The 12,500-nt window shown below is 39.5% G+C and overlaps 1 protein-coding gene and 2 long non-coding RNA genes across 5 annotated transcripts in view; 2 read left to right on the top strand and 1 right to left on the bottom strand.

Annotated features, from left to right (window-relative positions):
- Window positions 1–12,500, bottom strand: part of LOC138015051 (uncharacterized) — a 94,086-nt gene that overhangs the window by 21,178 nt on the left and 60,408 nt on the right. Inside the window, exon 3 of one of the 3 annotated variants that reach the window (XR_011125474.1) lies at window positions 5,437–5,919. The exons of the other annotated variants lie outside the window; for them this stretch is intronic. This is a non-coding gene — a long non-coding RNA (uncharacterized lncRNA). Of the gene's footprint in view, window positions 1–5,436; window positions 5,920–12,500 lie in introns of those variants that run through there. 3 annotated transcript variants of the gene reach the window in all.
- LOC138015633 (uncharacterized) lies at window positions 372–2,996 on the top strand. Its single transcript, XR_011125592.1, has 2 exons — window positions 372–530; window positions 1,739–2,996. It is a non-coding gene; the product is annotated as an uncharacterized lncRNA (long non-coding RNA).
- LOC138015347 (substance-P receptor-like) lies at window positions 8,005–9,906 on the top strand. The gene has a single exon (XM_068862348.1). It carries the CDS (start codon window positions 8,576–8,578, stop codon window positions 9,620–9,622), a length of 1,047 nt encoding a protein of 348 aa, XP_068718449.1. The 5' UTR covers window positions 8,005–8,575; the 3' UTR covers window positions 9,623–9,906.

The following is a 12,500-nucleotide window of genomic DNA, read 5'->3' as shown; positions in this document are numbered from 1 at the left end:
GGGAACTAAACGGTCAACAGGACGAAGAGGAGTTTCAGAAGTGGCACGATGGAATGATTAAGACCAGCCCAACGTACAAGTTTTGGGACATGATCATGCAAATGGGACTCAAAGTACTGTCATTTGTGAAAGCACATCGTGAAAACAACTCCTCTGTACGTAGAAGCCTTGGAATCTCTTGCTTCTTGGTCCTTTGCTCTTGATCACACTAATTACGCGAGGTGGCTACCTATTCACATAAGAGAGACAGAGCTGAAAAACGACTGTGCGTGCGCCAGATAGGGAGCACAAATCGTGCATGAGACGCGAAGTGTCCATTTCGATCGTTTGATCTCGTCTTCTGCCTGTGCTGCCTGTGTCACTTTATAACTCTTGTCTGTGTGAATTTTGGAAGTGAGATCGTGGTGATTTAATTTAAGGAGACACATCAGATCTGTGTAATATATTTGTGTGGAATTTTTGGGCCTTGAGATCCAAACCCAGTTAAATTTGTTTGGGAATATGCGCTGCAGAAACTAACCGAGGCTACGGTGAGTGTTCCATATTTGTTTTTGAAGCATGAAGTGTTTACAACGTTTGGTGAAGTTTGCACACTAGGGTATTGCCCATGCAATCTCTACAGTTTTCATCAACAAGATAATTTGGGCAGGGTTTTCTGAAATCACCTTTACAATCAATCATACATGTCTTTACAATGCGTTAATTAAACGTAACATGTTCTAAGAGCATTATTTGAAAGTTGTCAACCTTCTCCTTGAACCAAGGTAGCAGTTCATTTAGAGTGCTGCCACTCTGCAATAGCCACTTAACCTCCTGACTGCCCCCATAAAAGCAGCTGTCTAAAAGAAAACACCTTGCCAACTTGTGAAGTTGGAATGAACACAAGTACTGGCCAGAACTACACAGAAAATATTGAAGTTCTTTGTCCCTGTATCAGGGCATTTCTTCAATGAAAAGGTAAATTGGTTGCAAGACTGGCCTCTGAGATTACACTCAGAGAAGTTCTAGTTGCACAGTAGTGTGATCAATAAAATTGTTTAATTTATTGCCATAGTGAGGCTTGATTACAGAATCATAAATACTTCCCACCAAAATACCCTGTGCAATCAACTGATACACCCATGTTCGGGAGACTGTTGGCCTGTTAATTAATGGAACATCCATATATTAGGAAAAGAACAATTTGTTAAATAAAAGTGCAAAGTCCAGGCCCTGCTTCCTGTTAATCCTAGGATTATTGACAGGGAAATACTGCTTCAAAGTGGCACCCGAGTGACTTAATTGTAGTCTAGCTTCCACAATCGCCAAATAATAATGATCTATCATTATTGCAATAATGCAACACACTTGGTGTCAACATCTATGTCAAAACTTGGAAGATGGTATTTTTCTTTCCCCCTTGACTGGCCATTATTTGCAAATCTATGTTCAACCCAACGTCCAAGGCAAAATTATGGTTAGACTCAAATTTAAGAACATGTGTTAAGGCAAACAGTTAAGGGTCATTGGTTTATGTGTGGTTTATAGTATGTTTATATGGTTAGCTCATCATGTTTTCTTTGTCTTGGTTGTGTAATAAGAATGACTTTTTGTACTAATTTTCACAGCCCCCATAAAAACTGATATGTGCAGTTTCCTGTGTCTAGGAAAATAATAATATCATTATGATATTGTAGATTATAGCATTGTAATATGCATCTCATGGACAATAACATTCATTTTCGTTTTTTGTCCTTAGGGAGATGGATCCACCTGGTATTATTTGCGGCAGTTTTGTGAAATATTAGCTCTAAAAGGAGCGAGAAGAAATTCAGCCTTTTTTTCTCAGCAATAAACCACAATAATCTTATTGAGTTCACTTTGTCCATGTTGGTAGTGTGGAACAAAAGACTGGATAAAGTCACTGAGAAATCCAGACAATGCTGTTGAGTTTTAAGCAGTTTCTTTAGTACTCTTCACATTGTCAAACTTTTCAGTTTCTTCTTAGAACTGAATACCAGTCCTTAACCTTTTTTCAGTTATGAACTTTTTGGACCAGCACAGAACTTTAAGATGCCACTTTTTTAAATGTTGTACTTATAAAACAAAATGGGGACAACATATTCAAGCAAAAACATCACAAATGCATGTTGTTTGCACCTGCACGCAAACTTTGCGAATGCTTTTGATCTGATGAGTTGCCAACCCAGTAATGCTTCAGATACATGTAGTGACGTCGAAACCCAGAACACCTCCAAACACATTCAATGACAAGTTGTCAGAGAAAAAATTAAAATTAAAAACAAACATCTTCTTGAGCATTGGGACCCACATGGAATAGCCCTTGCATATGTGTATTATACTGATGACTGGATTCCATCTACTTAATATACAATCATCTTTTTAGGATAATACCACCTACGCCAGTCGGCAGATAATGCTAGAGTGAACTTCTTGCTATACAGCTGAAAATATTAATTTTGTGGAATGCCCCTTTCAGGGATGTTTCCTAGTTGTCTATGCTCTAAAGATTTTGTTCAAACTCATCAAGTACATTGTAGCATGCATGTGTGAAATGTCTCAAGTTTAGATCAGTTTTGCAATATGCACTGTGTTGTCTGAACTGCTCCTTGTAAAATATTTGTAGCTTCTTGTCAATTGTTAAATATGGAAAAAAAAGGATTCACTTTCTGAAAGAAAAATAACATTAATGACTCTCTAGATCAGGTTAGGATCTGATGAATTTTTATTTTAAAAGGCAAGCAAATCAAGGGGCAAATTAATTTTCTCTGATCTGTTTAATGTCATTAAATGGGCTTTCCAGGATGAAGCACTTTTTTGCCTGCTCTCTGTGTATCATACAGTGTAGAATCTTTTCACCAAGTTATCTCAGTCTCTGTTGGGGCCGGCTTTCATCGCTCTTCTATAAATTTAACAAAAGATGCTGTGTAAAGAGCGAAAGATGTATTTTGCTTTCATGATAATTATAAATTCGTTTTAAAATTTGGAGAAACGTGGAGCTCAATTTGCCTAAGTTCTTGCATCTTTGCATACTCCATTTTAATATCGCTTTCAGCATGCTTGCCAAAATACCTTTTGTAAGAGTGTCACCATTCACCACCCGGTCTATAATTCACCAGTTGTCTTCCTTTGTTGTTCAGAGTATTATAGAGAGTATCTGGAACGTCATAAGGTTTGTCTCTTTACCAACACAGACAAAGAGGCATTGTCCTGTATCGCAACCACTCGGCGAACTAGTCTCCACCGATAAGTTCGAAACTCTCACCAATTCCACCGGCCGAACATCGCCAAAACAGGGTTTAGGTCCTCCCAGAAAACCAACAACTTGCAAAAACCGTTCGCGAAACTTGCGACAAAAGCCAACCCTGTCAAAAAAGTAAGCATTGCAGCGCTCGTTATTACCTCCATTCACTGTGTAGTCACACGAAAGGTGCATTTACCGCGCGAAAACAATTTTTAAACAATTTGTACACTACTTCAATTTTTGGAAAAACATCAAAACTCGTCAAAATCCTTATCTTTCAAACAGCGACCTTATTTTTTTGATTTAATCGACGGCTGTCATTTTCCGGCGAACAAATAGTCTTTTTGAATGAGCGCGCCCTTGAGCCTGCGTTTCGTGCCGCGGATCAGTGACTTGCGCAGTCGTTTTTCAGCTCTGTCCATAAGAGATATGAAGTGCTTACCAGGCCCCGTTCAACAAAGCCTCAGAGAATGCTGGGTCATTTCGAAGTCATCAAGCAGTTTTTCAAGCATCCCAATCGCCCAGGCACACGAGCAAAATAACGCAAGGGTGAAGGGATCAGGTGGAGCTGTAGGACTAACGGAAAGTACTGTCGCATTTAGAAGATGGATGGTGGCCGGACCAGAAAGTGCTCGAGTGTTGCAAGAGTTCGAAAGTCAGTTGAAAGTGAAACAAATGTTGATGAAAAGAACAAACACCACGAACAAGGACTTTCTACACAGAAAACCTTTCAAAGTCATGTCAAGCAACTTGTAAGTACAATTTCAGAAATGGGAAACCCTTTTAAGGATGACTGCCCTGAATTACTTGCCCTTGACAAACGCAATTGCGCAGATGTCTCAGTCGTGGATAATGTGCATAGAGTCCAGGAACTTGGATTACGCCAGTACAAGAAATTCGTAAAAGACGTCATTGATGAAAGGACTGTATCGATTCACGATACGATTCCAAAGAATACCTTGCCACTGTTCAAGCGCCAGCAGCCGAAGCAAATCTGCAAAGCGTCCTTAAAGCTGACAGCGGTAACAAATGACCGTTACCTCTTCAGTTGTTTGTATATTGCCAGCCAACAGCGCGAAGGAGATCTTGAAGAGTTCTTCAAGCATGAAAATCAGCTGTATCCACCTTCTTTGTCAGAGTTTGGCAATCTCCGATTCGGGTAAAGTCTGATTTGATTTCATGCGTCAACAAAGAAACACCTCCACCACCAGAATCTTACGATGTCAAAGTTTTTGATGGAGCAGCTATTGTGCATGCGCTTCCAGTTTCATCTGTCGCTACGTTTTCTGAATATGCAGATTCTAAGTTCTTACCTTTCCTGGAAAACCACTTGAAGAGTACCAAACGAATTGACGTTGTGTGGGATGAATACCGAGTGGCAAGTCTGAAAGAATCTGCCCTTGAGAAGAGAGGAAAAGGCGTGAGACGAAAGGTAGTTGGGCATGTCAAGTTACCTCAGACTGAGTGACTGGCAGGTATTTCTCGAAGAAAGCTGCAACAATGAAGAAGCCGACACGGAGATTCTTGTAAACGTTAGAGATGCTTTGGATAGGGGGGGGGGGGGGAAGAAGTGTCTTTGTTCGCACTGTTGACATATGTTCTTGTTATTCTAATTGCGCACTTCCACACGTTGTCTTCGATTTGGTCTGGATTGAGCTTTTGGGTCGCCTTTGGGATGGGAAAGAATTTCCAGCTGCTTTCTTTTAACACCATTTGTGAGCATTTGGGAAAGCAGAAATGCCGTGCGCTTCCATTTTTCCACGCATTTACCGGTTGCGACACTACATCAGCATTCCTGGGGAAAGGAAAGAAATCTGCGTGGGAGGCCTGGAAAGCGTACCCTGAAGCCACAGAGGCTTTCCGTTTTGTGAACGATAGCCCCTTCCTTCCAGTTGAGATCAACACTCCTGTGTTTGATGTCCTTCAGCGCTTTGTGCAGATACTTTATGACAGGACCAGCCTTGCTACCGATGTGAACACTGCTCGACGAGAACTGTTCACAAAAAAGAATCGGGGGCTAGAAAACATTCCCCCAGCAGAGGTAAGAACCCATCATACACAAATTTTTAGTTGTTTTTTGTGTTTGATAGGCTAAATTTGTGATAGGTAAACACCTGTGAGGACAACGCGAAAAAAAAAACAGTTTAGCAAAAAGACGAGAAACATTTCAACTAACCCAACCTTTTCTTGTATTGAATCCACTTATCAATTTTATTTTAACTATCCAAAGCCTATCATAAGGCTATGTTGGACTTGAACCTATAGTTATTCTACTTGGGCTATTAGACAGCTTAATTTATGAAGTACATGGAAATAAGCGGTGCGCGTTTGTTTAAAATTATACTTGTTTAAAAAATTTGTATATAATTTCTATTGTTTATTAGGATGCCCTGTTGAATCATTCTAACAGAGCTCTTTACCAAGCAAGCATCTGGACGTCCCTTGATAAGCAACAATTTTACCCATCCTCGTCTGATTTTGGATGGAAAATGGAGAACGGCCCGGTAGATGGAGGCCCCGCTGAACCGTACTTCCAGAAGCCTCTAAGGCGTGCAGTGAATTGCCAAAGTGTGGATGCAAGAAAAGTTGCAAGAGTGGTCGTTGTAAATGTTTCAAAGCCAATCTACCATGTACTGAGCTCTGTAGTAGTTCTGAAGGCTGCCAGAACACAAATCCTTAGAAATAGAGCAACAAATAACAACCATTTACGATATCTAGCCGAAGATGTTAAAAATTAAATGTATAAAACGCAACAAAAACACTCCTTGATATAAGTGCGCTCAAAGCATTATGGGAATGCCACGTGATCAAGGCAAATGACCTTTTATGGACACAAACACAAAACTGAGTCTGAGTAATGTAGTTTAGTCATTTTACAACGGCATTCGTCAAACCTGGTACGTAATAAACATAGCTTCATGCCTCCCCGGAAAGCCAAATCACGTGGCACCCCTTCTAAATTCGTTTCTTACGTCAAAAGGAACATCTGTACCTAATTTGGTGCTTTTACACGATTTGTCACGATTTTCGACCTAACAGACCGGACTATAACCCTTTCAGCCCCGTAAACAGAGTAAAATCTATAAGTGGCACTATTGGGAGTTAAAGGGTTAATGGGGACATAGTTTTTGAGTGAATCCAGCTGTTGTTAACCCTTTCAGCCCCGTGGGGTTCCCCATTGACGAGTAAAATCGTCTGGCGTTAGACAGAGTAAAATCTATAAGTGGCACTATTGGGAGTTAAAGGGTTAATGGGGACATAGTTTTTGAGTGAATCCAGCTGTTGTTAACCCTTTCAGCCCCGTGGGGTTCCCCATTGACGAGTAAAATCGTCTGGCGTTAGACAGAGTAAAATCTATAAGTGGCACTATTGGGAGTTAAAGGGTTAATGGGGACATAGTTTTTGAGTGAATCCAGCTGTTGTTAACCCTTTCAGCCCCGTGGGGTTCCCCATTGACGAGTAAAATCGTCTGGCGTTAGACAGAGTAAAATCTATAAGTGGCACTATTGGGAGTTAAAGGGTTAATTAATGGGGACATAGTTTTTGAGTGAATCCAGCTGTTGCTTAAATTTACCCTACAAAAATACATATATAGGAGTAAAATCATCTTCTACTTTTTTTGTCAGAAAGTAGAATTACTAAGTGGGGTAGACTTTACTCAGTATCCCGATAAATAGGAGTAAAATTAACTCCAGCATATTATATTACTCTGTAGGGAGAGTAAAATTCACTCTAGCAAAGTTATTGCCTTTGAATATTAACTAGTACTGAGTAAAAATTACTTTTAGTGGAGTTAAATTAACTCCTCTTAGGAGTACATTTTACTCCGCTTTATTTTACTCCACTTTTTCACTCCAGCACCGGAGTGAAATTAACTCTTTGAAAATAACAGTGCACAGTGCGCCTGCCCGGTGTTGGTGAAATAAACATTCGTTTAATTCGATCATGATTTTTCAACAAGGCCAATGTTATGGTATCTGTGGCTAGCGGAACTAGTTAGAAAAAAAGGCTTCGTTTCTCTCTCTAATTCGCCCGGATGTTGTACATTTACGGAAGCGTGAGAGCTAGAAGTCATCTATAATGACCTATATCCCAAGACTGATGCAGGATCATGGGTCACTTGTTGCGCTTAATATCCTATTAAAATACGAGATTTTACGTATAAAATCAGGCGTTGTCCACGAAAACTATTCACCCCGAACATATTTTCCTTCACAAGAGAGTGTTGATCGAGAATTTGTTTGTACAACGTCCTCCATTTTAGCCGAAACATCTATCGGTATTGTCAAAAATGCTGCCGGAAGCTCAGGCGATTCTTTGAGGCAAACAGAAGTTAAAACAAACTTATAACAGTGAGAAAAAAACTTAAAAGTTGTTAAAAGGATGCTTATCTTAAAGATAGGAAGCTTTTCCTTATTTATTGGCAAATTGGACAAACAAACATTGCGTCCATGTAGCACTGCAGTAGCTTTGCCAAAAAAAAAAAAAAAAAAAAAAAGACAAGCTCAAGTGGATTATTTTCTTGGTGCCAAATTAAAAGAAGCTGCACTTAAATTGAGTTCAATTTCGGAGGTTTTATGAATAATTAAGAAGTTGAAAAGCTTTTAGTGTTGTCTTTTGTTTGCTTAGTTCTAAACAAATCGCACAATGGAGGCGGAACGAAAGCTTGCTTGAAAGGCGTGGAGATTGACGGCTATGGCGACAAAAATTAAGAATATAATATATTTGGAAATTTCAAAGGAAATTTGTTCTCTCTGTTTTTATGAAGATTTCATGCAAAAAAAAACTCCATGGCGACGCCTCCAAAACAAATTACCAGCATTCTGAAGTGAAAGCAGCTGTAATAATAGGCCATCGAAATAAATGAATTTGTAAAATTGCTCTTTTTAAAACATGAACAGCTATATTTGAATAAGGAAGGGAACTGGTCTAAAATGACGCACAAGACAACTGTAGATTAATCACGGTAAAACGTGTCTTCTCAAACGCAAATCGGACTTTTTTTCTACACTTATCCCTCGTATTGAACAAATAAACGGAAACGAATCATGGCAAACGTGTGTTTCAGATTTAGAATATGATTTCTAACTGGTCACATACAGTCTCCCTCTTTATGCCAATCAATTTCAATTTTTTTTTCCTTTTAATTTGATTGGACGATGATTATAACATTGAAGCTCATATTTGCTCACACGTAATAAAAAAAAATCGAAAGTGACAATTAATGCGAGGTTTGCATGAACCTGCTCTTATTCTTCACTTCCCTAGAAGCTAAAAACACTGAGGTCTTGAACCCGAGTGACTCATACAGTTTTTACTGGTAGATGCAATATGGTCAACAATAGCACCGACTGGTCAGTAGCAGCACAGTTCGGCGAAGCCGACAGCTTCGAGCTCCTTGTTGTGAAAACCTCAATTTGCATGCTTGTTCTCTCTCTCTCTCTGATTGAAAATGTAATCGTTCTTGCTGTCCTGAGAAAAAACTACAGAAATCGTCTCCGAACTGCTAACAGCTATTTCCTAGCGAACATGTCAATAGCTGATGCTCTTTTTGCCCTTCAAAACTTGCCTCTAGCGTACAACAACTTCATGTTAAAGGCCCATTGGGTCCTTCAAGGACCTGTTGGAATGGTTTTGTGCAAGATCGATGTCTTCTTCTCGTTGATTTCCATGGTCACAATAAACCTTACAATCTTAGCCATTGCGGTGAATCGCTTCTTTGCTGTTTACATTCCTATGAAGAGGATCATCACACGAAGAATGTGCTTCTTGCTCATTTTTCTAAGTTGGTTCATTCCAACATTATTTGCCTCGCCCATGCTGTACTACGCCGGTTTACAAAGAGAAAATGAGAAACTGACTGTCTGCATTGTACCCAACCAACACGTTATTAAAATCTGGTATATCGTTTTGACAGGAATCCTTTCTACAACTCTCATGATGATGTTTGTGTTGTACACAGCCATTGGAGTGAAGCTCTGGCGTCGAAAGTTTCCCTTCAATGTGGGCCAGAGAGCGCAGACGCAACGAGAGAGGCGAAACAGAGAAATTTTCAAGATGTTGGTAACACTAATTCTCGTGTTTTTCGTTTGTTCTTTTCCACTGTATGTGCTTCAAATGTCTCATGTTCTTGGGTTTTACACGGAGCTCAAGAAAAGACACGGTCTGTTTATCGCCATCGTCATGATGTTTATGAACGGCGTGATAAATCCCATCATTTATTTTACATTCAATCGGGGTTTCCGTGATGGATTCAAGAAGGCTTTTTGCAGATTTGGATGCATCCGAAGGACTGTTTACGCCCTGAACAGGCGCATGACGGCGAGTAGACGTACATGGGCTCCTGGAATTGACAGACGGACTTCCACCCAACTCTAAATGCGCACATCAGTGAGACCGGCGCAATATTGAATAACTGACAGAAAAAAACTTCTGAGTCGGTCAAGCGCCGAAAATAAGGAAACGGCGCTAGTTGAATGTGTAAGACAGTACAGCTCGTGATCATGATGATGGTGACAGCTTGGCAGAATTTAAAAAAGCCTGATGGTAGTGATCAAGGAACTAAGTGTCTTCCTTGCTCAGCAGGTCAATTTAAAATTATCGTAGCATGAAGTAGGGATGCATACGGTGTGTTACTAATAAATATCTCCATGCACTTTCACAACTTGTTGACTTTTGTCTTCAAACTGCTCATGGCTCAAATTGCAGTCCAATAATGCAAAATCGTACTAGCAAATAGAGTTCATATGTGCCAATGTTACAATGAGTCACAGTGTCGCTCTTATCATCAAAATCCCCAAATTTTATTTGGTTTGATTTGACTTTAATTCCTTCCCAGTTAGTAGTACTTGAGCTACGCTATTCAAACTCGAGACTTTAATAAAGCAAAATAAGGAAAGAAGAGAATAAATTAAGTCATACGAGACCTCACGAGTAAAAATAGGTTCCGCATGGCAGCATGACCAAAGATCAGATCAGTTTGCCAAGCTATCAGACAACTAATATAACCTTGAAAGTGGTAAACAATGGGTTTTACGTTTCATATTTTAAGGTTTTCACTCGGTAATAAAATCATTTTTTTAGCTAAATAAATTATAGAATTTGAACATTTTATTCGTGTAGGCGGCCATTATAAGTGAAGGAAACCCAACCATACTGCGTCCGAAACCGATTCACTTGCATAAAATTAAGACTAAGTTTAATTTCGAAAGAGTTTCGATATGGTAACGAGTAATTCATGCACATCTAACAATGCAACGTGCTTATAATACGTGCCAGATGTCAAACTGGTATCTTCCGTGATCTTCTAATATAGAGACACCGAGATGGTGTTTCCTTATTCAAGCAAATTGACAAAATGTACAGAATGCACAGATGGGCATAGACCTTATCACGGTTTTGAAAGCCATCTTGACGGGTAGGCAAACGTGACTGTCCGAAGAAAGAGTGTTTCAATGGGAATCTGCGTTGAAATATCTTGAAAAAACCTTGAATGTAGAAAAATTTGGCACTGGTAAACTTAAGTTGCTAACCAGAGGATTTTAATGACAACATTTGAGGATCCTACCTGCTCTAGAATTTGCCCAGCGAAATTTTAAATTTCCCTTACATTTGTCTATCATTTTTTCCCACAGCTGAGCGTAAATTTCAACCAACTGTATGGCAAAATTTAAAATTCTGCTGGACCAATTCTAGTGCAGGTAGGATCCTCAAATTTTGTCTGAGTAAAATCCAAATTTTTCAAAACTCAAGGTTTTCTCAAGATATTTTAACGCAGATTCCCATAGGAACACTGTTATTTCGGAAACGTTTGCCTACCCGTCAAGATGGCTTCCAAAACCGTGATATGGCTTATTCTCAATGAAGAACTTGCAATCCCGAACTAAGTTAATCGGATAAAAATATATTACTAAGTAACGTTCGCTTAAAAGGTAAAGATATATATTCCTTAAAACAATATGTTAGCAACATTTGCCGGTCTCTCTTCGGAAATAAACTCATCTCCTATAATTTGATTAGTATGCGAAATACTCTTTCTCGACAAAGGCAATTTCGGTAGTAGCAGGGTTTCACCCTCCCCGTGTTAAGCATAAAGATCATGAAAATTAAAAGCAATCATAACAAATTGCATAATCATCTGAGTATGAGGAACAAAAAAGTAAGACAGGTCGGTTTTAAAAGCGATCTAAATGGATTTTCAAAATAGATATGTCGAAGCGGAAACGACCTATACTGGAGGCTGTAGATTTCATCTCTGCGGGAGATCAAGTGAAGGCCGAAAGACCGACTTCCCTAAAGGCTCGTATCAGTGGCGCTTGCGTTCAAATGAGGCCAGAGAATCTTGGCCCTTAAAATGAAATTTAACTTAACAGCTAGCGACACCTTATTTGACCCAAAGAAATCAATTAGTCATCTTCAGGCTTGCCTCTCCCTCGATCATGACATTAGTGTCTTTAAGATCTACGACGGCGACGTCCGGCGACGAAAATGTCACCTCAAAATATACCTTTGCACTAATGTAAGTCTTTCACGATCACGTCGTACAATGCCGGTTGTCGAATGATCGTTAAAATAAATTGGGTATGAGCAGATTCAAAGTAAACAAAATTAAAGGTTCAAATAATATTTGTCTCCCAGCGTTGTCATCAAAACCGGTGCCTCAAATTTGGTGATTTCACGTCGTTGTTAAACTGAGTACCGTAAAAAACAATGCACTAAAATTCGGGCCACACGTTCAGCACGATTATTTCGCCACTTTTAACCAATTTCTGGCGTTGTCGTTTCTTAAGGTCCATGAAAGGGCGACGGCTACGGCATTGACAAAGCTACCAAACAATACCATCGAGACTATCACTATTAAAAGAGAAAAAATAAATAAATGTGCTGCACGTTCGGCACGCATTTTAACGCATCTTTTGCGGTACTCTACATAACAATATTAGGCAGCTTAAGCAACGACAACGGCGACGGCAACGAGAACGTCACAAATTTGCATATTTAGTAGGCAAAAACAATAGCTCTGCACGCCCTGCACGTCCGTTTTTCACTTTTGTCCATTTCTTTGCCGTCGTCAGCAAAACTACAACGTGAAATAGCCAAATTTGAGGTTTTATATGGACAACGTCATTACTTGAGGATAAATTTTCATTTTCTACCCTAAATTGAACGCCGTTCCTACCAGCGTCATTTTTGAGGAACTACCACACCCCCGTCATATTAAAAAAGTTGAAATAGTAACGAAGCGATTACAATAACG

This window comes from Montipora capricornis, chromosome 9 (genome assembly GCF_036669925.1).
Source record: "Montipora capricornis isolate CH-2021 chromosome 9, ASM3666992v2, whole genome shotgun sequence".
NCBI lineage: Eukaryota > Metazoa > Cnidaria > Anthozoa > Scleractinia > Acroporidae > Montipora > Montipora capricornis.
The sequence above is the reverse complement of the archived record's forward strand: the minus strand, read 5'-3'. Positions and strand labels throughout refer to the sequence as shown.